This window comes from Ambystoma mexicanum, chromosome 3p (assembly GCF_040938575.1).
Source record: "Ambystoma mexicanum isolate Mex_15411 chromosome 3p, UKY_AmexF1_1, whole genome shotgun sequence".
Taxonomy (NCBI): Eukaryota; Metazoa; Chordata; class Amphibia; order Caudata; family Ambystomatidae; genus Ambystoma; species Ambystoma mexicanum.
In genome coordinates, this window is record NC_090925.1 from 912,573,678 (window position 1) to 912,598,507 (window position 24,830).

Consider the following 24,830-nt stretch of genomic DNA (forward strand, 5'->3'; position numbering starts at 1 on the left):
TGCACTGTAGAAGCAAACGGGGGAGGGAGCTGGGGAGGGAATTTGAGGAGGGGGAGTGGAGAGGAATCAAACAATACCATAAGAAAGTCTCCAGAAATGCCAGGCTACAGTTGATACAACTATACATAGTGCAAAGAGCATATTTTACGCCTGCTGTGATATCCACATTTAAAGGAGCAAGGACACAGGTGTGTCCCAAGTGCAAGGAGGAGGAGGCGGGGCTCATACATATGTTCTGGGGATGCCCGGTGGTACAGGGCTTTTGGAGGGAGGTGGCACGGAAAGTGGCCGAGGGAGGTGTGGATATTGATGTAGAAACGCCAGAAGCCTGCATGCTGGGGCGGTTTAAAAGAAATGAGAAAGACAAACCAATGTATAAACTGAAAGACCTGATATATATCACAAGCAAGCTTAGTATAGCCATGGGATGCAAAGACACGAGAGCGCCGAGCGTAGCCGGGTGGTGGAGGGATCTGGAGAAATGGTGCACGGCAGAGACAGGGGTGTGGGAGAAAGCTCTTAAAACGCAAGTGGAGGAGCCCGGTATGGCTTTACAGAGGTGGATAACACTGACGGTCACGCTGTTTGCCAACATGGTAGTCAACGAGAATTAACAGGAACGAGAGGAGGTAGACATGATCTCTAGGGTTTAGTAATGAATCATGCGAGCAGGCTGGGGAGAGGGTGGGGGGCGGTAGGAAACATGGAGGGGTAGAAAAGGGGTGTTGAAGTTGAGCATGTTGCTCAGCGTGATATAACTGTTATGTTTTGCAAAAATTCAATAAAAACGTTTACATTTTTTTTTTTTAAAGTAACCGAGGGTACTCCAGACGTGGACCCCTTGCTCACTGTGTCTTATAGGCGCTCAGCTTCATCTCACTTATGATGCCACGACTACTCCGAAACACATGTTTGGGGTTGCTGATGGTACTCTTGTTCAGAGGAGATTTGCCCAGCATTTTGGTGCTGGACTGCCCTTGTGGGTAGGATAAACACTGATATGCAAATGGGTAATTCTCCTCTGTGAAGGGTGCAGTGAGTTAAAACATGGCTGTAGACCATCCTGAGTGGAAGCAATTCCTTAGAACAGGCTATTTGACCCATGTTCATTCGCAGTAGAGGGGTTCCCACACTCCTTTGTAACTACGATAATGACTCCAATTTCCTGAATACAATTTACCAAAGAATCCAGGCCTGGATGGCCCTCCACTCGATTCGCCTTAACGATAAGACTGAGCTGCTTCTCCTTGGTTCTCGAAATCTTATAAACAAACTTGACAGAGCTTACACGACATTTAACATAGATGGCAACACCCATCCCAGTCTCAAAAGAAGTCAAAACCCTTGGGATCTACCTGGACTCATCCCTCTCGCTCACTAGACAGGTTCACGCCATAGCCTCCTCCTCGGCCTAAACAACCAAACTTATTAAAGCCCGCAGACCTTTCCTCTCCATAGACAGCTGCAACACACTAGCAAGGGCTCCCAGTGGATGCAAGGATTAAATTCAAAACCCTCTGTATTGTCCAGAAGGCTTTCTGGGGCCTGGGTCCAACATACCTTCAGCTATACCTCTGCAAATACCTCCCATCTCGAGCACTCCACTCTAATACCTCTAACTCCCTCAGGGTCAGTTCTTTCTGAAAGAAACGAGCTGGGGGTAGATCTCTGTCTTTGGCTGGGCCCTCCCTTCTGGAACAGCCTCCCTGCCACTCTAAAACTCGAGGAGGACCATCTCTGGTTCCGGAAACACCTCAAGACCTTCCTCTTTGCTTCTGCCTTCGCCCCCCCTCCCCTGCCGATTCTGCTCTCCCTCAGCACCTTGCACCTGGCTACCCTCTGTCCTCCGGGCCCAGGTACCTGCTCATCCTGCCACCCTCACGCACTGCCTCCGGGCCACCTCTTGCACTGGGGTCTGTATCTGTATCCATACCCTCCATACACTCCCATTGCCAGCGTTAGGAGCAGGAGCTTCCAGGACCAGCCCCCGCCCCTGCAGGAGCAACTGGCACATCGTGGGCACCCTGCACCATGGACACATCATAACTGCCAGTATTAAGGTAAGCGCTAAGTTCGTAGCGCCTTTCCCTGAAAAGCAACCTTAATTCACGAATCTGCATTTTCGACCGATCCGCGCCACCCCTGAAGGAAGGTTTTGCCCCTGTGCAGCCTAAATCATCTGAAACGTAAATCCGACATTGCTGTAGCACAGAAAACGCCATTAAAGTACACAAGGTACTTGCCTTTTTAAAATGGCCGCACACTTTCGTACTGCATAACTACAGTGCCTACTGAGGCTCTAATATCCATCCTGATAGGCTGCCGTGCCTTCTTGAGCCACCATTGGCCACCGGCAGGCAAAGCCGGGCCATATTTCCCAAGGCCCACTGTAACAAGGCCAGCACCTGTGTCTGCCGTCTGCCAGACCCCCTGTCTGCCACACGCCAGGTAACCTCAAAACCTTCGCAACCTCACCATTGCGGCGCAAAGCTGAGGAGCACGTCGTTCTAACTAATGATCACATTAGTAAACTCTATCCTGAGCAGCCATGACTGCCTAGCAGCAATACAACTGCATTTAGATTGCTGCCATGATTGACTCTTGCCCACACTAGCCACCGCTTTAACACACTGCACCGAGAGTATCTTAGATTCTGCTTAAGCATGTACACTGTCTCTAGACTGCCTCTTAGTAACGTTAATTATACTGCTGCAACCTGCATGAGCCTGCCTCTTTGCTGCATATGTATCAGGCGTACCCCTGGTTGCTAAAATCGAATTCAGATGCCCATAGCCTGTGCATTTTGCTATTTCCTATGCCTTTTACCTTTGGTTGCTAAAATCGAATTCAGATGCCCATAGCCTGTGCATTTTGCTATTACCTATGCTTTTTGCCTTTGGTTGCTAAAATCGAACTCAGATGCCCATAGCCTGTGCATTTTGCTATTTCATATGCCTTTTACCTTTGGTTGCTAAAATCGGATTCAGATGTCCGTAGCCTGTGCATTTTGCTATTACCTATGCTTTTTTCCTTTGGCTGCTAAAATCGAATTCAGATGCCCAAAGCCTGTGCTTTTTGCTATTTCCTATGCTTTTTACCTCTGGTTGCTAAAATCGAATTCAGATGACCCACTGCTCGTATGCTGCTACTGACCCTATTCTTAGATCTTGTATGTCACTCCACTCCTATAACAGAAATGTGGTTATAAAGGTTAGCTCATTGTTCTTCCTACTTTAGACGTATTGCTGAACACATCTGCTACCCACACCTAATATCTAGCCGCCAGCACACAGTATGCTCCTGGCATAGACAGAAATGTCCCCCACCGACCTTATCAAAGTCACCCTAACCATAATACTCATCGCCACTATATATAGCATAATGGCCTCTACTATCAAAACTAGCCCCCCCAAGGATAGAAATATGAGACTTAGGTCCAGACTACCCAGTATCTATGAATGTGTAAGAAGCCACCAGAATAATGCTAACAGACGTACTAATACCCAGCCAAAAAAATCTGTCTCGCCCAGTCAAGCAACCTACCGACACCAGCACTCAAACTTCTACTAAAACTTGTGCCCCTCTAGATATCCCACCACCGAAAACTGGTCAAACCAAACCTAACAGCTCTCTAACGCTAATAGGATCCCTCATTAACGCAAGATCAATGGCGGCCCACGCCACAGAAATTGCTGACATCCTAAAGAATGACAACCTGGACCTACTGGCCATAACCAAGACCTGGCTCCACGAGGCTGCAGGACCAACACTAATGCTAGCGATGCCTGATAAATACCAAATTCTCAGAGCCGACAGGCCTAATGCCAGAGGCAGTGGACTAGCCATCATTTTCAAATCTACCCATCCCATCAGACCTGCCACATCAGTCTCCTTCTAATCCTGTGAAACACTCACAGCCAAAATGTCCCTCTCCAACAACCGCACGCTCTCAATCCACCTAATATACAGACCCCCTGGCCCCTTAGGTACCTTTGAAGACGATCTAACTAGCCTTATAGCCAATAACACTAAAGACCACTCCCAAACCCTACTATTGGGAGATTTCAACCTCGGCTTTAATGACAATGACAATAAACATGCTGAGTCAGTTGCAGCCCTGCTCAAGGACCACGGCCTTGACCAAAAAGTCCTCTCCCCTACCCACATCAAAGGAAGGACCCTTGACTGGGTCACCAAACTGAACTGTAACATCAGTATCGCTGATATTGCTCCACAAACCTGGACCGATCATTATCTAATAACCTTCTCAGCCACACTAGATCTCCTTAGCCCTAAAATCAACAACATGGTTCCTCCTCTCCCGACCAGAAGTAAGTAGGATATAACTGCTGAAAATATTATCCCCCTCCTCCTTCCGGCCATATCTGAATTGGAAAGTAACAACCCTGACACCCTAGTTGAGACGTTCAACGATGCTATGATTAAAGCACTAGATGAAGCTGCTCCAACTAAATTACGTAAAGCTAAACAGGAAGCCCACTAAACGCCTGGTTTACACCCCACCTCAAATCTCTAAGATTACAGAAAAGAAAGCTACAATCCATCTGGCGCCATTCACCCACGGAATACAATAAAAACAACCTAACTGAATTTGCCAAATCCTACAAAAAAGAAATAATCAAAACCAAGAAGAACACCTTTAACGACAGGATAGCAAAAGCCAACTCTAATACCAAAGAGCTTTTCGCCATCCTCCGTGAACTGGAATCCCCTATTCAACCAACAGACAACGTCCCCAAAAACAAAGCCTGGTGCACAAACATACAAAACGCCCTCTCTAACAAAATCTCACTGCTTCAATGCAAAATCGCTAAAAAAAAGGCCACATTGTCACCTTTGGACCAACAAATACCCCAATCTCAGGAGAATAAGACCACTGCACCGTTTAGATTCAAGACCATCTCCATAATTGACACAGAAAAAATAATACTCTCCCTCAAACTGCAAGGGCGACTCCTGCCCAGCACAATTAATAAAGGACGCAGCTAGGGACCTAGCTCCCTTCATTTCCAAGCTCATAAACTCCTCCTTTAAATCTAACACGGTACCCACCAACCTCAAAGAATCATGGGTCCTCCCCCTATTAAAAAAACAAACCCTAGACCCTACCATCCCTACCAACTATAGACCAATCACCATCGTGCCATTTCTACTTAAAATCCTAGACAGAGCTGCCTACATACAAATCCAAGACTACCTGGAAACTAACCATTTGCTTGGCTCACAGCAATCTGGCTTCCGTCCACTCCATGGGACGGAAACAGCTCTGTTAGACCTCAAGACACAGATTGAGGAACTAAAGGATAATGGAAAAACAGCCTTGCTCCTCCTACTGGACTTGTCGGCAGCTTTTGACCTAGTGGACCATGCAGTCTTATGCAACCATCTCAAATCTGCCGCCAACTTCACAGGAGATGCCATAGCCTAGGTCCAATCCTTCTTATCTAACCGCACCATGCAAGTCTTCTCCACCTCCGACTCTGCTGACCCTATCAAAATAACCTGTGGTGTCCCACAAGGATCCTGTGTCTCCCCTACCATGTACATCATCTTCACCAAGCCTTTGTTTGACAAGTTGGACAGACTGGGTGTCACCTACACTAACTATGCAGATGACACTCAGATCCTCATACCCCTTTCGGGCGACTACGATGCAGACTCAGCCTTGGTGAACAAGATTTACACCCTCATTCAGGCATGGATGGCCTCACATGGCTTCTGTCTGAACGACGACAAAACAGAGATACTAATCCTACGCTCTGTAGCCAACATCCAAAAATTAAGCCCCAACTACACATCCTTCAGCATTGATAACAACCCTATCAAGGTGATGTGTGTGGTTAAAACCCTTGGATTCTATCTGGACTCCTCCCTCACGCTCAAGAAGCAAGTCAACTCCCTTGCCTCTTCCACCACTTACACCTGCAAACTTATCCACGCATCCAGACCGTACTTATCCAGTGCTAGTTGCATCACCCTAGCTAATGCTCTGATCATGTTCAGGTTAGACTATTGCAATGCCCTGTTCTCTGGAGCCAATAAAACGTCACGGACAAACTTCAAAGACTGCAGAATAATGCCTTGAGAACAGCATTAAACATCACCTACAAAGGGCACATCACCAAATATAGGAAAGAGGTTAACTGGCTAAAAATAACAGATAGAATCCTACTCAAAACAGCCTCCCTCCCCTCTAAATGTCTAAACAACCTAGCCCCCCCCCAACCTTATGGAAAAAATCACTAGAAAAAATTCCTTGCGACCCACGAGATCTGCCAACACCTTTAAATTAGAGATCACTAGGTTCAAACGCTCGACTGCGGGAGGAACCAGTTTTCCGGTCAAAGCTGCTCACTGCTGGAACAAGTTACTGCTCAACCTCAGAACTGAACAACTGTACCCTAAATTCAGAATCAAGATAATCAAATGGCTGCGTGCTACCAGCCTTTATATGACGCCAGTTCCACAGCCCAACCTATGAACCCAATCATATAGCCGTCTGCTTAGATAGTCTCGCTAGAGTGCCTCGGACATCCCAGATATACCCTGATCTTGTACATATGTTTGTATATATTACTGTATATATTTGCTCTTTTTTTGCCTTTGTGTCTTATATTCCCATGCCAAATACTGTAACAAGCTTAAGTTTTCATTTACACTGTTGCGCCCGGCTACCCAAGGGTTTGGCGCGCATTACCAAATAAATAAACAAACAAATAAACAAACAAACAGCCCCCCCCCCTTTTCTTCCTGCACTTATCAGACCTACCCCAGCCTGCTGTCTTAAACCCAGCACTTGCCAATTGCTGGCTGCACTACCATTGTTTGTTGCCTTCTTATTTATTAATATATTATTTATGTATGTTATTTCTCCCCGCTCCACACTCTCCTCCCCCCCTTCCATGCACTTCTCCACCTCCCCCTCTCCCATGCACTTGCGTGTTCTCAATGTCACTGGGCCTAGTAAGATCGTTGTTTTTGTTCTCCCCTGTTCTCCTTTCCTTGCCTTGTTGTGCTCTGAAACACCTTTGTATGAGCATGATATAAATAAAATATCAATCAATCAATCAAAAAGGCCTTCATTGGGCCTCATTACGACCCAGGCGGTAAGATACCGCCTGGGTCGTACCCTTACCACCATGGTGTAAACTACGTTTACACCATGGTGGATGGCGGATTTACCGCCCCATTCCAAGGTGAGTGGGGGGTAAATCCCCATTTCCCATTTACCCTTCCCCATTCCCATTTTTGCCCCATAGGGCATAATGGGAGTGGGGAAGGCGCTAATTACGCCACCGTAAATTACGGTGGCGTAATTAGCACCATGGTCCCTTAGCGCCATGGATTTTAACGCCTGCAAAAAGCAGGCGTTAAACTCACCATGGCGCAAAGGGACCTCGGAATCAGGCGTTAAGGGTCGACGCCGTTTACGGCCCCGTTAACCCCTTAACGCCTGATTCGTAATGAGGCCCATTGTCTCTAGGTTAGACTATTGCATTGTCCTTTTCACAGGAACCATCACGGGCAACATCAATAAACTACAAGTCATTCAAATTAATGCTCTAAGAGCGGCACCGAGTATCCCCAAAAAGGACCACCTCTCCTCAGCTAGAAGAAGCGTCATTTGTCTCCCCATTCGAAATCGGATCCATTTCAAAACCCTGACTTTAACTCACAAATGCTTGGCATACACCGCCCCTAGATATCTATCTAATAAATTCAAGAAATCTCAATCCAATAGACTAACCAGGGCCTCCCACTCCCACCTACTAGCCACCTCCAGATTCAAACTGCAAAAAGCAGGGGGCCGCAGTTTCCCAATGGTGGCAGCAAAAAACTGGAACACCCTACCTCCTCATCTAAGATCTGAAACTTGCTGCTGGTCCTTCCGCAAAGGTCTCAAAACATGGCTAATTTCATAAGATGTATAACCTCCTCTGTTTGGTTGGCATAATCTCTGTAACGATACTATGGCTAAAAGCTAATTTTCTTGCAACTGCACCTTCTGTAACCAGTGGCTTGATGCCTTCCGGTTTGGTGCACTCTACAAATGGCAAAAATAAATAAGATAAATAAATATATATATAGTCACCGTAGGTGCTTATGAATGCATTCAATAACTTATTCAACAAAAGAAGGTAATTGATGCAGTAGAATGGAACTAAGTCACAAAATATGTGCCTTACTTCCCTATTATGAGTGGGACCTTGTGCCCAAATTTCACAAAGTTTTTCCCCAGAAAGTGTCTTACGTAGGAGGTGCCCATGTGGGGGGTCGCTGGAAGTAAGCCTTCCCGCCCTTTCGGTCCAGTGAGAGGTAACCAGGAGATGAAGAAATGCAGAAGGCACTGATGCAGACCTCTTCAGGACACTTCACTAGAGGGGGGGGGGGAGAGTTCCAGCGACAGCCACCGCACACAGACGACGGCAGACGTCCTTCCAGTCACGGTTGAAGATTACCTTCCAAAGCAGGATCCCTTGAAACTGGGAGGTTGAAATACGGCAGGAAGGCGACTTGCACCACAAGGTGGTTACTTCCAAAGTTCTGGCGGCAAATGCCCAATGTCAACGGTTCTAGCAAGGAAGCCCACTGGAGAGCTGGCCAGTCCATCTAGTGGTCCAGGGACACTTCTTAAGGTTGTTGGCCCTCAGCAATGTGGTCGTTTAGGTGTAGGCGTATGGTAGTGCACACATAAATGACAAGCAAAATAAATGGAAAACAATGTAGGGAGGTAGTATTGCTACATCAAAAAAGGATACATATGGGGGACAGAAGCCGTCCTGCACGGATTGCCATAAGGATTGGCCAGTGCCCCAAAAAAAGTCGGTTGAGCCTAAGAGTGAAGATAGAAAAAGCCTTTCACCCAAAATCCTGTCCAGAATCACACAAACATTTGTAAAACATGCCTGGGGCATAACAGAAAAAGGTGGGAAGGCTTTAAAAAGAAATGATTTCGAGCAGCACCACTATATTGCATCAGGTGAGAGACACAGTGATAATGTTGCAACAAACCACTGTAGATTTGCTTCACTATAGCGAACGCACCACACTCTGCATGATGCACAGTAGAAAACACATCATACTATTGGAAATTAGCCCTGCTAATGCTCTGTTTAACGACAGTGTACACACTGGTTTACTTTTCCAGCAAAATATGGGATTCAAGCCGGACCAGGGAAGCACAAAAGAAATACATGCAAACATACTTTTGCAATGTTGTGGAATGCATATTTGCAATACAGTACTGCCATGAAAACAGAAGACATATTTTCACCATTGCATCTTCAGATACTCACTTCTTGATGAGAGCTTTGATATCAGTACACCAAGACGTGTGCACAAGTGTCCGATCAGTCTTGCGCTCCACTGCTCCCCGAGGAGGCTCTTTTACCACGAAGATCAATAGCAGTACAGCCAGGATGCCACACCCAGGTGTCACCTACTCAGAGAAAAAGGAAAAGTTAACTTTTTGGGTAATTCTCCATCACGGTATCTTTATCAAATTATTCGTCTGGGTGACCTCTTAATTTGAGTTTTTATAATTATAACAAAATACAAATAAATGGACGCCTTCCTTTTTATATTAAAACACCTTCTGCATTTACAAAAAGAAAAACAAGGCACTACAGGTTCCCTGCCACTCAGTTCTAAGCTAGGGAGTATGGGTAGGTTGGTTAAGAAAATGATGGAGATCTTCCAATAGAGGTACTGTTAGCAACTTTCTCCAGCATGGGGTCTGGCATGGATTCACATGCTCATGAATATTCCCTGTCGTCAGGCTGGGAATCCTTGGTAAAGCAAAAATCAGTTTGTTACATTTCTGAACTGTCTTTTCTCCTAAAAACCAATCACTGGTCTCTGGGTCATAATGCCCCCCAGCTGATGACTGCCCTCTATCTAAGCCCCTCCTCTGGCAGTCATCTTCATATTTTTACTGCACGTTCAAGTGTTGGGAGTCCTTGTGCTATAGCTCTCGAACCTTTACTGCGTTTTTGTGGTTTTTTGAAGAGTTTTACTCTATTTTATTCGGTCACTCGAGCCTCAAGAGCCTCAAGCTCCACCGATCAACCTTCCAATTAACGGGGACCCGTTTTCAGATTTTTCAGCGCCCCTCAAGGTCAGATATTTGTTGAGCCTCCTGTTGGAGGATTCCGGAAGCTTCTTTGAGGCCTGCACCGTGTGTCATGGCGGAGGAGAAGAAGGACTTGACACCTCTCTTCAAGGTTTGCCCCGGCTGCAACCTACGGAATGTCTTTTTGGACGATGGACATTCCCTGTGCCTCTACTGCCTACAATCGGACCAGTGGCATGTGGAGGATGACTGCGTGGCTTGTCGGGAGTTGGTGCTGTGCACGCGGGCCGACAGACGCAAGTGCCTTAACGAGTGGCTGCAGGCCAAGGCCCCTGCCCAGAAGAAGAAAGCTGAGCGGTCTTGTAAGACCTTTGAGGGCGCCCCTCCCACGGGGAACCAACATAAAGCCAAGCACCGCGAGTCCGCTGCCTTCGGGAGCGCGGTTGCGACGGGACCCTCAGCGGCCGGGGCGAGTTCAGCGTCTCCAGCACCTTCGACCACGAGCCAACGCTCAAGTTCTTCAAAGAAGAGGAAGTCGGACCATCCAGGTAAGCTTGTGGAGAAGACCCAGCCCGGCCCGATGGAGAAGACCTTGGGCGAGCGGGACTCCGACCCTCCCCCTAAGGTGAAGGCCAAAGACTCCGCCAGGACCACCAAGGCCCAGGTGCATCAGATGAAAGCCCACACATCCATCGACGTAGTAGCGGCGCCCCTCGCGAAGGCTGCCGGGGTGGCCCATAAGGCGAGGGTATCCCTGTCTGCCAGGCCGGAGTCCTCATTCCAGCCTATCGAGAAGACTCCGGAGAAGGTGATGCCCATCATTTCATCAAAACCGTTTCCCCTGGTCGCAGAGAAGGGGTGGGGGGCACGGTAGTCCTCCAGGGCACAGACATTTCCTCAGAGGAAGAGCTCACCAGCCTCCCGGTCCTCCAGGAGGGGAGATGCGCCGAGAGCAGGCCCTACGGGGGGGGGGGGATCCCAACGAGGGCGACGAAGGTGATGGCGACGACGAGGAGAAAGATGAGGAGCAACAGGGTGGTGACAAAGGAGCAGATAAGCCTAAGCCGCAAATGCCTGGTCCCCGTCGCCTCCACCGCAGCAGCCACCTAGGGATATCTCAGTGGACATTCTTACGGCTCTGCATACCCTGTGCTTGGAAATCCGAACAAGGAAGCCTCTTGAGCCGGCAGCCACGCCCGTGGCTCCGAGGCCATCAGAGGAACCACCACCCAAGAGGAGGAGAGATGACCCCCCTCTGCCCTTTCACCCCTCGCCTCCCTCTCCCCCACTGAAGGATGACACACCACCAGATACAGCGACGACGGGCACTGACACGGACGACGACAGTGGCCTGGGGGATCTCCCGTCTCAGCCGGCCAGATCTTCATCGCCTGACGATATTGGGTCGTTCCACGCCATGATCTCCAGGGCCTCAGAGCTGTTCCAGCTCGTCCCGGAAGAGAAGAAGAAAGAGGGTTTCCTTTACCAGCGCCGGGAGGCGAAGAGGAAGACAGTACTTTCAATCCCGTTATTGGATCACATTTGGAACAAGGGTTTGTCCCTCATGAAGAACCCTTCATTTGGCTTCAGACGGTCACGATGGACGCCTTCCTGGGAGGATGGGAGCGCATTCCGGAAGTCTTCATGCAAGAGGCCTGTGGCTACCGAAGGAGAAGTCGTTGCACATCAACGTGTTGGAGCTGCGGGCAGTGTTTTGGGCACTCAAGTCCTTCCTTCCGTCCCTCAAGGGCAAAGTGGTATCGGTCCTCACGGACAATATCACCACAATCCTCTACATCCGGAAGCAGGGGGGAACCAGATCCCCAGCGCTCTCCAAAGAGGCGCAGGACCTTTGGCACTGGGCCGGAGCCCAGGGGATGTTCCTCATCCTGTTTCATCTAGCAGGAGTGAAGGACACCATCGCCGACTCTCTCAACAGGGAGCTGCGCTCTTGCCACGAGTGGGAACTTCGGCAGGACCAATTGGATCACCTGTTCTGCAGATGAGGCACTCCCCAGATCGATCTGTTTGCAACTGTGACAAACACCAAGTGCCAGAAGTTTGCCAGCATGTTTCCCCAGCCGAGGATCATGGGGGCCGCATTCTCTTTCCCCTGGGACGGCCTGTTCCTGTATGCGTTCCTTCTGTTGCTTCTTCGAATAGTCAATCAACTCAGACGGTCCCGGTGCAGGATGATCCTCGTCGCACCGGCCTGGCCGAGACAGATATGGTACACGGACCTCCTGGACATGTCAGCGTCCCCTCCAGTCAAGCTTCCGGTGGACGCAGATCTTCTCGCCAGGGAAGGAGGCGTGATTCTGCACCACGATCCAGGATCACTGAACGTGAAGGCCTGGCTCCTGCAGCACTAGAGTTTGGGGGCTACGATCTCCCAGAGGATTGTAAGGAGGTGCTCGCCAAGGCCAGAGCTTCATCTACTCTCAAATGCTACAGGCACAAGTGGAAGAGGTTCGCCGTTTGGTCCCGTACTTAGAAGATCGACCCTCTACGAGTCACTGCTCCGCAGGTGCTCTCGTATTTGTTGTCATTGGCCAAGGCAGGAGTGGCCCATGCTTCCATCAAGGTTCATCTGGTGGCTATTTCCCGCTACACCAGATCTCCTGGACAATCATCCTTATGGTTGCATCGTTTGGTCAAGGAGTTTGTCAAAGGACTATTTTGCTTGTTGCTGCCGGTGAAGGCTCCGGCCCCGGTGTGGGAGCTCAATGTGGTGCTTACTAGGCTCATGGGTCCCCTGTTCGAGTCTATGCATTCGGTGCCACTGAAGTTTTTGTCGTGGAAAACAGCTTTTCTTGTGGCCATCACCTCCGCACGATCAGTGGGAGAGATCCAGGCCCTCTCTTGTAAACCACCTTATTTGACATTCGACGAGACGAGTGTGGTGCTACAGACTCACCTCTCCTTCATGCCCAAGGTGCCGTAGGACTTTCATCTAAATGAGCCCTTGGGGTTACGTGTATTCTTCCTTTTGTCGCCGGCTGAAAGGACTTTGCACTCGGTGGATGTGGCTAGAGCACTGAAGTTCTATGTGGACAGCACAAAGGGTTTTCGGAAGACGTTGCAACTTTTTGTGAACTTTGGCCCTGTGAACCATGGGAAGGCCCTCTCCAAGGCTTCCATTTTCAGGTGGCTCTATGGCTGCATCACCCATTGTCACCGGATGGCAAACCGTTGCCTGGCCGTCCGAGAGCGCATTCGACCAGAGCTGGACATCTGAAGGGCTGCTACGTGGAGGTCGACGCACACCTTCACAAAGTTCTACTGCGTCGACAGGGGTACTAGGGAGGAGTCCAGAGTCGGCCAAGCAGTGCTGCGCAACCTGTTCGCTTGAAGGTAAGCCTGGTGAGGAGATAAGAGATGCTTAATGTTGAGATGCTTAATGTTGAGCCTTGCCACCTCCCGTGGTTGTGCATGTGTGTACTGCTATGTATACGTTATTCATGAGCATGTGAATCCATGCCAGACTCCATGCTGGAGAAGGAACAAGTTACTTACCTGTAACTGTTGTTCTCCAGCATGGGTCTGGTATGGATTCACATGTGAACCCTCACACCTACCCCTTTGCGGGTCTTCTCTTGGTCCTACTGCCACTTTATGTGCTACCAAATCTGAAGATGGCTGCCAGAGGAGGGGCTTAGGTAGAGGGCAGTCATTGGCTGGGGGCAGTATGACCCAGAGACCAGTGATTGGTTGTTAGGAGAAAGACAGTTCAGAAATGAAAATGAAACTGATTTTTTCTTTACCGAGGATTCCTAGCCTGACGACGGGGAATATTCATGAGCATGTGAATCCATGCCAGACCCATGCTGGAGAACAACAGTTACAGGTAAGTAACTTGTTCCTTCTCAAACATGAGCAGCATCATCGTTCATATCCATTCCAAGAGTGTAGCAAGCAGTAGCCTATATAAACCTTGGGATAAAGTAAAAGGTGAGCAAAATCATTTAGAAAAACTTGTGAAAGTCCCCTGCCATAATTACAAATCTGCCTTGACATCAGATTGAATACAATAGTGTCTACAGAAACTGTGGCCATAGAGGAAGTGAATAAAGGATGATTACGTCCCTGTAAAATACTGTCTGATGGAAAGGTTCACCCACTTTTTAAGTTGACTAATCGTAATCACATTTGCATCGCACCATATATCAACTTCTTTTTTTGTGGAGCATAACTTACATTTCAATCGATTAATATCTGTGAACCGCATCTTTTCTCATATGCTCTCTTGTGATAACGTAATCTCCACCATGATCAACCAAAGGCCAAGTGCCCAGCTGACACATCACAAAACACTCTGGTTGTGATGTGAGTGGACGGCACAGCTAAACATCCTATCCATGTAATGCATTCATGTATAGCCACTGAAATGCACAAGGCCCTTTAGTGTTTAATTAAAATCAACAAACATTTCTCTGATGCCAGTATTATCGTGTATCAATAAGTGTTCCTTGTATTTATTTCTCAATGACCAGAATCGTAATATCTGGCAAACTACTAATAACTCCAGGGTCCGAAACTAAGATTCGATGAGCAGGCGCTAAAACCATATAGCATCACTCAGTTGGCAGGAGCTACCGCTGTTGAACCATAAGTGAGTATAAGATTCATTGCAAATCTAACTTCTATAGCAGAGACAAACTTTTTGCCCAATTCTGTATGATCCATTAAACGTGTCCTTATTCTTTTTTAATCACATTCCCAAATACACAAAGTTAATGAAACATATGCAGGTTTGCAAGGTGCCAGTTGGCCGAGGGAGCCGGATGTAGCTCCTGGTAGCTGCTGGATTCAAGTTAATCAGGTTCTCCTAGGATGGAACCAGGACTTAAACATCTTTCTTCCAGCAATTTCAAACCCTGATTGGCTACAATGAAACCAGTATGGTTATTTATGTGTTTCTACTACCGCAAAGCGCTCGCTTCAATAGGCACATTGTGAAGCAATTATACCATGAGATTTAGCTATTTATCTCAATACGTCTCTACTAGTGTTTTTCTGGAACCATGAACCTATTGACACGTTCAAGCAATGTTTTTTTTTTCAATTTCTCCCACCCTTTCCCTTTCTAACTCAAGCTTTTGTCATGAACTATTAGGTTTACATTATTTTATTGTAAGCAGATTGTGAATTTCGTGTTGATTTTAAATGTAATGCCTGTTTTTTTCTTTCTTTTTCAACAGTTTTGTTTGTTATTGTGTCTATCAACACGTATGTCGGTTATTCAGGAGTCCATGTATGACCCGGATACACGGACGAAGAAATGGAATCAATGCAAAGCTTCGAAGAAATGGAGGAGATAAATGATACATTCTCCAGATTCAGGTCCTAATACAATGGAAGACGTTTCCAGTTGGTGCATCAATGTCAACTGATACCAACATTGGGAGAAAGTATATGTTGCAGAGAAGACTCCACCTGCAGGGCCTTTCTATCTTAAAATGATCCCTCATAACTATGCATCACACAGCAAGGTGACTTGAGGGTAGCGGGTCTTACACATTTGGTTCTTTAAATGCTGGTGGCCCTTGTGCATGAACTTTGTGGCACTGTTCGTCCACGTATATCCAATAATGAGTAAGTATGTTGTCCATTTCACCGTTTAATCGACTTGCAATTTGTTTGAAATTACTTTGCAATCCACATGTCCTGCAAGCTCAAGTTTTTCTATCTTAGTTATTTTACAATTCTTGTTTTTTATAGTTAACCAATCATTGTTCCCCGTTACTTACAAAGTTTCTATTCACAAACAAAACCTCAACAAAAATGTATTTTCAGAAAAATACTCCCACTGATTTGGCCTCTATTTATTGTCAAACCCAGATGCTCAGTAATTTAAAATTCAAAAAGAAATCCCCAAAAATGTAACTTTACAGTTCTTTTCTGATAATTGAACATTTTCAATGTTTTAACAGAAGGTACAGGCTTGTGGCGTATGCAGCCTATACTTGGTGGATTCACCGAAGACCGGAAGTCAGAGTCCATAGAGCTATACCAGCATGTGTTGTATGAGCAATAAGGAAGGAGTTTCCAAGTCCGACGGGTCAATACATAGGGTTCATTGAAATACAGGCCAATCAATCAGCATACAACAGTTTTTTTATTTTACAAAAAAACTGAATTTCTGTTTCAATTTTATGTTTTGTTGCAGTATTTTTGTCCAAAACCAGTTTAAAAAAAAATTCATTCATTATATTCATTGCATGTTGTTTTCCAATCGATGAAGAAACAGTTATTGCTTTTCCCATTATTTCTGGACCCAACATATCACCTATACTCTGACACATTAAACACCAGTGATGCATGCACTGATGCTTTAAAAAAATATAAACCTAACAAACAATAAGTGTGTGATAATTCATTGTGATGCTTGGTACACCGTTATACAATAATTAGATTTCTAATCCTACAAAATGTATATACATGGACATGTCACATTACAAAGGAAGACCAGAACGATAGTGCTTAAGCTCCAGGGAATTTAGTTTGATTTTGCTATGAAGAGGTTTTTGAGATTATGTGCCAACGGTCCATATCTCATCAAAAAATGTATCTGTCGAAACAGGGCCACATAGATACGTATCATGATTGCTAATATACAACTGTTTAAATCCAAATATACATTAGTCAACAAGATGAGAAATATACATTTGAATGCAACTAAACACCACATAAAAAGTCGATAGTAGACACTGGGCCTCATTACGAGTCTGGCGGTAGCCGTGCCGGAAAAACCGGCAGGCTGCCGCTGGACCGGTAATACCATTCCGCCTCCATGATTGCGGAATCACCGGAGCATTACAACCCCGGTGACCCGGTAATTCCGGAGGCGGAATTCTGTAAATACCCATTCCCATGGAGTCCTATAGGACTCCATGGGGATGGGGACCATGGAAACACCGGTTCCGTCTGTGACAGAGCCGGTGTGTCCATGTCCGCCTGCAGGCGGGTGGTGTTACTTCCGCCAGGTCAGACCTGACGGGAGTGACACCTCCCGCCTGCAGGACTCGGAATCAGCCGGTCCGGAAACAACGATGGCAGCGGATTTACCGCCACCGTTGTTTCCGGACCGGCTGACTCATAATGAGGCCCACTGTCCCTATAGTATATTATTTCACAAAAATACTGTGTAGACATGGCATGTACATAGAGCGCATGACAGAAATGCGATTTCTTCCATGTCAAGAGAACATACTGTGATCCAAAACAAATAAATAAGAAACATAATACATGCACGTAAAAAGAAAATGCCACCACTCACGTATCTATTTATTGTCTGGGACACGTGTATATCCAAATATATTTCTGAAGATGCCACTCTGCCCCTATGCTCTATATAGCTTCATATCAGCTTTGAAGTGCAATGTAAGTGATATTGTAGAGCACCCTTTTGCTATACCCTTTGCTATAGGTTGTCTCACTGCACGTGGCTCTGTAAGAAAAAAAGGAGTGTAGGGTTCATAAGTGGGATTGTTGGAGATGCAGATGGGACACATGCGGGGGGATGGAAGCAGATCATAAGTATCTGGTTTCTGAGTTCCACTCTGCTTTCTAAAGGTGTGGTCGAGGAACACGTTAAGATGGATTTTCAGACTCAGCCCTGTGGACAGATTCTGTTATTTTGTGTTATGTTACTTGCCATTTATATAGCGCTTTATATATCATTGGTATGATCTCAAAGCGCTGGTAGGTTGAACGGCCTCGGGAACCGCAGTTCTGGTCAGTAGAAAGAGAGAGAGCGTCGTAGGGTGCGTGGGTGCTCTAGATATGTGTGCAGCTGATGTAATTGTCAGATGGTAGCTGCATCCTAGTGTTGGGTGAGGTGCTGAAGATATCAGCTGGATGTGTGCAGTCTGGTGGGTAGACACCCAGACTGGGTTCTGGCTGCGTTAGGCCTGAAGGACGCTTATGGGAGCAACTAGGCCGGAATGTCATCGGCTAGCTGCGTTTTATTAGGGTGATGAGGTGTTCATGGGGTAGTACTCGTATGTGAACAGCTAGGCCGAATATGTCAGGGGTATAGCTGTGTTCTAGTTGTGTGATGGTGTATAGTAGAGAATAAGCATAGTGATGTGATGTGATATGATTATCTTAAGAGCGCTCGAGACCAGGCACGTGAACAGGATGGCAGGGAACACAGTGACACACGGACACACAGTGACAAGGGGCTGGGTTTATAACGACAGGAGGGGGGCATACGGATATATAGTAACAGCATGTGGAACAGGAACGCAGGGTACACAGTGACATACGCGTGGGGCATGCTAACATTTACATTCGTATTTCTATCTAGATGCGATTCAGGGTAATGTTCACAACTCCACCCAAGTGTTTGACATGCTAACATTCACAATTCTGTCTAGGTGTGGGACATGCAGGGACATGCTAACCTTTACAATTCTATCAAGATGCGTGTCACGCTAATGCTCATGATTTCATCTAAGTGTGGCACATGCTAACATTCACAATTCCATCTAAGTGTGGGACATGTTAACTTTCATAATTCCGTCTAGGTGTGGGACATGCAAACCTTCACATTTCTATCCCAATGCGACTCAGGCTAATGCTCATGATTTCATCTAAGTGTGGCACATGCTAAAATTCACAATTCCATCTAAATGTGGGACAAGTTAACATTCACAATTCTATCTAGGTGTGGGACATGCTAACAATCACATTCTATCTGGATGTGACTCAAGGTAATGTTCACAAATTCATCTAAGTGTGGTACATGCTACATTCACAATTCCATCTAAGTGTGGCACATAGTACCATTTAGAATTCCATCCAAGTGTGGGACATGGTGACAATTGCATTCTATCTAGAAGCGACTCAGGCTAGTGTTCACGATTTCATCTAAGAGAGGCACATGCTACCATTCACAATTCCATCTAAGTGTTGGACATGCTACCATTCACAATTCTAAGTGTGGGACATGCTACCGTTCACTATTCCATCCAAGTGTGGGACATGCTGACAATTGCATTCTATCTAGATGCGACTCACGCTAATATTCACAATTTCATCTAAGTGAGGCACATGCTGCCGTTCACAATTCCATCTACGTGTTGGACATACTACCGTTCACAATTCTATCTAAGTGTGGCACATGCTAACATTTACAATTCCATCTAAGTATGGGACATGATACCATTCACAATTCCATCTAAATGTGGCACGTGGTGACAGTCACAATTCCATCTAAGTGTGGCACGTGGTGACATTCACAATTCCATCCAAGTGTGGCACGTGGGGACATTCACAATTCCATCCAAGTGTGGCACGTGGGGACATTTACAATTCCATCTAAGTATGGGACATGCTACCATTCACAATTCCATCTAAGTGTGGCACATGCTACCATTTACAATTCCATCTAAGTATGGGACATGCTACCATTCAGAATTCCATCCAAGTGTGGGACGTGCTGACAATTGCATTCTATCTAGATGCGACTCAGGCCAATGTTCACATTTTCATCTAAGTGAGGCACATGCTAACATTTACAATTCCATCTAAGTATGGGACATGCTACCATTCAGAATTCCATTTACAAGCGAAGCAAGCCAACATTCATAATTCCATCTAAGTGCTCTAGCCCCACCCATGCCACACTAACTTGGGTGGGTGATGCTGGTTGACGGCTGGCTACTGGCTTCCCCTGCTGACACCTGCAGACACGATCTGAAGCCGCCTGTGTAGGAGCCGCACTTTGGTTTGGGGCCCATAGTTGCAGGGGCTGCCGGGCAGAGGGCTGCCCTAGGAGGTGTGCTAAGGAGGTGGCGATTAACCATCATGGTTGAGAGGTGGGAGGGGAGGAGGGTACCAGCCAGATTCTGAGAGGCCACCCTGTTCTGGTGAACCGATAAAGAAACTAATGTCTAGCCAAATTATCTGAGTAGTGTAACTGAGCAGCAAGGCTTAGATTTAGGAAGTGCGAGAGCAGCAAAGGGTTCAGTTAGGCATACACAGAGCATTCTTAATAGCACGTTAGGCAGCACGTATATAAATACAGTTATTTAAGCCTAAAACAAACTCTTAGCAATGAAAAACCATAGGGAAAATTAATATATCTTTTGTAATGCACTAATTACTAGAGACCAGTCTCTAAGCGTGGGACTGGGATTCAAATTTGTGTTGCTCTGCGTTGCCTTACTTCCATGAGAAACATATAGCTCTTTAGCTATATTTTCGGAAAGTTACACACTAAACATTTACTACTATTATATACACATTCACAATAAAATTCTTCAATAGAAGTTAACAGCCACAAACAGATATGTGGGCATAGTCAAAGTCATGTGATAGAGGTTCCCACAGACGAGACATCAATTCAACATTTGGCATGTATCAAAATGTTTTTCTAAGAAAATCAACTCGGCAGAGGAAAAGTGCTGCAAAGAGTTACTGAAATAGCCGCAGTCCATAAGAAATAATCTCTGTTGGAGTCCTAGAAAATGTGAAAGTTCAGTGGACATAATGTCGGAAAAGTGCCAATCACTCATCCACTCCTCCACCATGCTGCTAACAAACATTCATGAGGGGCAAAGACGCACACTGTCAAGAATGGGCACATCTGCATCTGAGCGAGAAAGAAGTGAAGGAAAAAGTGGCTGGTGCCTGGGTCGCCTCCTCATACAGCCCTATACAGATAGTGTGCAAAAAAGGACTCAGTAGACATATGAATGGCCTCACAGAATTTTGTCACACTGGGGGATATTGAGTTTCAGAGCAGGTTTCTCAAATACATAAACAGTATGGAGGGCGTACACATCTGGCTGTTCTTGTTCATAATGAGAACGCTGGTAGACAACAGGTCAGAACTGCTGGTGTAGCAGGAGAATTGTGTTATGGGTTAGCATTCACAAAAATAAAAAAAGACTGGGTCACCAAGTCTGTCTATGAACGAATGAAAATTGAGTTAGAGAGAGATCTCACAGACAGTCTTGGTGTTGGAAACACACAGTTTAACACCCAGGAACATAGCTCCACTGGGCCACTAAAGGCAAACTAAACAGCAGAATTACATAAAATAGTGTTATGGGACTCTAAAATCTATGTATATAGTAACAATGTCCTGCTTAAAAACTTAATTCCAATTTAAATGAAAGTAATATAATAGAAATGGAATCATCTGTAATCGAGAATTGTGGCCCTTTCACATATGACAGGCTTTTAATGTTTGTAAAAGGATAAGTTATTTATCAGAAATGTATTCATCTTAAGTGATTACTGATAGCATGCGAGAAATGTGGCAGAGAAAGAATGGTTGAATAATACATTGTCAGGTACCAACTTTGTATGATGTTAATTGCTGTTATAACTAGTAATGTTTCATCTATGTGATCTCCAGTTTTCTCTCGTGTATAGTATTTAATTTTGTTAAAAACGGGAGCATCAATGAAAGTGTTCAGTTCCCCCTAGCATTGGTTGGCTACAAATGATTGAGCTATTATATCCTGCATCCCATAGTTACAATGTACACTGAGCCACCACCCAAAGTTTGAATGTTGCATGCATGCTGATTGGCTGGGTTCTTGCATAAAAGGAGAGGGTCTTGATGCTGAAGCCAAAGTCGACCACTGGAAGAAACATCTGAAGAAGAAGGAAGTACCTCTGCACCACCTCCAGCGACCGCCAAGCTGACTGACTGAATGATGCAGGCTCCTGCCCTTTCTTCTGTGCGTCAGGGAAGATCCAGACCAGACAACTTCCTCCCTTGGACGGGTGGGTATAACCAGTCTCGAGACCAGCTACAGTTTGAGCCATCCCATGAAGTGCTATGACCTTCCAGGCCTGCAAAACCCAAATGCCCTGGGACCTATGGCACTGCTGTGGTGAATCATCTCGTAGAGCGCGGTTTCGGCTGCAAACTTGTGGGCATCTTATGAGCCTACAGAGACTTCATTCTAATCACAGAAGTCCCCTCAGAAGAGTCAAGGACCAAGAGAAGGAAGAAAATCTGCCGGGTGACAACCATCACTGCTATAAAACCTGCATCGAGCCACATCCAAGTGCTGCAAAGATCATCTGCTGTGACCGAGTCTGACCGTCTGCTCCCACCAAAAGTTCTTCATCCAGCCACCAAGGCCAGATACCCAAACCAGAGCTGCTGTCGTCTTACCTTGGGGACCCAATGTGACATTGCTCTTCTTCACCATAGAAAGTACTGTCTAACTCCTGGGTACTTCCCTAAGCAGTTTGTGTGGTGTTGTTCACTCCTCCTGAGCTTGCCGAGGCATGTTGGGGTGGACGACCGAACAGTGTTCTCCCGGGCCTATGGACTTTTGTCCCCAAGGCTGAAATCCTTCAGGTGGCCTATCTAGCCCCCCTGGACACTTTGAATCACAATTCATTACCTACTGTAAGGAACTCATGGTGACAATAGTAAAGACAGACACAAGTGATCTCAGTTGAAGGGTGTTTTTAAACTGTATGCAGGTTGGAAAAACGCCTAATCTAAACCTAAATCTAAGATGGGAGCAAGCATCGACCATCAAATGAAAATAAGGCAGTCCTAGTGGCATTGGGCCTCATTACAACTCAGGCGTTAAGGGTTAACGCCGTCGTTAACCCTTAACGCCTGATTCTGATTTTAACGGCTGCTTTTAGCAGCCGTTAAAATCTATGGCGCTAAACCGCCTTGGTGCTAATTACGCCACCGTAATTTACGGTGGCGTAATTAGCGCCTTCCCCACTCCCATTATGCCCTATGGGGCAAAAATGGGAATGGGGAAGGGTAAAATGGGAAATGGGGATTTACCGCCCCACTCAACTTGGAATGGGGCGGTAAATCCAGCATCCACCATGGTGTAATAGTAGTTTACACCATGGTGGTAAAGTTGGCGTACTTACCGCCTGGGTCGTAATGACCCCAATTGTGTCAAATCAAAAGGGCCTATACTAAGAAACCAATTGCTAAACCTTACAACTAATACAAAAAGGGTGTGGGATAGTTTTCAAGAAAAGAAAGAAGTGTTCACAAATAATATGTCAGGATGTGGTAGCCTGGGTCTTCCTTCCCCACATTTTGAGCACGTGGTAAGGTGGGATCTTGGAGCACAGCACAGGATCAGGCTTAGTACGAGCCGACAGTTCCGTTCCAGCTATGTCACGATTCCTGCCCCCGGCATATCAGGCTGGAGCCAGGTCACGGCCACCTAGTCGGCCCCTAAGGGCCTCTCCATCTCCCCAGACACTTACTTGGACTCAGACTTGGGGCCTTTGTCACCAAGCTCATACAAAGTCCTGAGATTCACTTAGTATTGGACTTGCAATGTATTATGGGGCAATGGATGCCCCCATGTAATTCAGTTCCTTGAACTGGATGAGCGGTCTAGTCTTTCGGGTGTGGCTCAGCCCAGGGATACCTGGGATACCTACAGACTATTTAAACCACACCCGGCCTGAGAAACATGCTTTGCGTTTCTCTGCACCTGCAGCGTGACACTCACCGTGCTCGGATCTCCTGAAGAGGCCCACTTCTTTCTTCAGCGCCAGTGCACCTGCAAGAATAAGAACTTTGTTGCCAATACTCACCTCGAAGAGCATCCAACTTCTGTCCAGCTCTTCTCAGTCTTGCGGATTCCTACGGCAGAGTCCTCTCCATCTCAGCGCGCCCTACCAAAGGGGAGAAGAATAGAAGAAAAGACGTTAGTAAGCATTCTGCAATACTTAGCTCACTCGAATTTGCAAATAGAGTTTAATCCTTACCTGAACTCCCGTCGATCGGACAACTTCTGCTCCGGAGTATCCCGCCGATCTGAAAAAGGGGAAAAGACACATCAGGTTAGCTCAAAACATTTAAGAGGCGCCGCACATCGCGCTTTCTCACCGCAGCTCATCTCCTCAGCTCGCTTCCATGCTGGGTTACTGCGGCACCTAAAAGGACACGGAAAAGACGAACATTGGTTAGTGCTAAGGAAGCCAATAAGCATCACGCTCCGCATTCCTACTTACTTCAGCAGCGCATCACCATCCTCAAGACCTTCATCACCTAAGGAAAGAAAGACACAGTATTAAAGGGACTATAGCCATCAGAACTTTTGTAAGACTCATTCCAATTACCGGTCAGGCTGAAGCCGCAGCAAGCCCTGTCCGCCGGGCCCGTGCCAGTGAAGCAACTAGGCACCCTCCAGCCCGCATCACCCAACGCACCCCTGCATCGAAGGCAGGACGGAGAGCGCCCCACATCAAAAAACAAGGTGAGGAGAGGTCCGGGGGAAGGTTGGGACCCAGGGAAGAAAAGGGGGGCCAGACAAGCAAGACCAATAGGGAATTGACCTCTGATAATACTGTGTTTCAGGCCCAGTGCTTGATTGAGCAAGTCCAGGGAAGGGTTCGAAGTGGTCAGAAGTCCGGACCAGCTGAGTGGCGTGCCCGTGGATATCAGGTGAGCATTACAGCTATCAGGTAATTCAATGGTAAAGTCTCTTTGCAATAAAAAGTCTCTTGCCTTCGAGGATTGATGCTCTCAACAAACAAACACAAACATTCGGTTCTGCAAACACATTGGGTGATGGCTTCACTTCTGGGTCCCCCTCATCTGGGCGCAGACCCCGCAGAAACTGTATTCAACAAATTCATAAGACAGTTCCTTCCTCAGTGAACTTTGGGTGACAGCTTTCCACCGCTGGATTTCCCTCGACCGGGCTCGGATCCCAAATGATAAGGGTGCCCTTCCCTTCCCCTTGTCTGGTAATGCACATATCTAAATGTC

At 46.6% G+C, this 24,830-nt stretch overlaps 1 protein-coding gene across 2 annotated transcripts in view; it reads right to left on the reverse strand.

Annotated features, from left to right (window-relative positions):
• SPNS1 (SPNS lysolipid transporter 1, lysophospholipid) overlaps window positions 1–24,830 on the reverse strand; it is an 824,969-nt gene that overhangs the window by 341,783 nt on the left and 458,356 nt on the right. For both annotated transcript variants that reach the window (XM_069652177.1, XM_069652176.1), the window contains exon 7: window positions 9,318–9,460. In XM_069652177.1, the coding sequence (XP_069508278.1) occupies window positions 9,318–9,460 (143 nt within the window). The remainder of the gene's footprint in view (window positions 1–9,317; window positions 9,461–24,830) is intronic.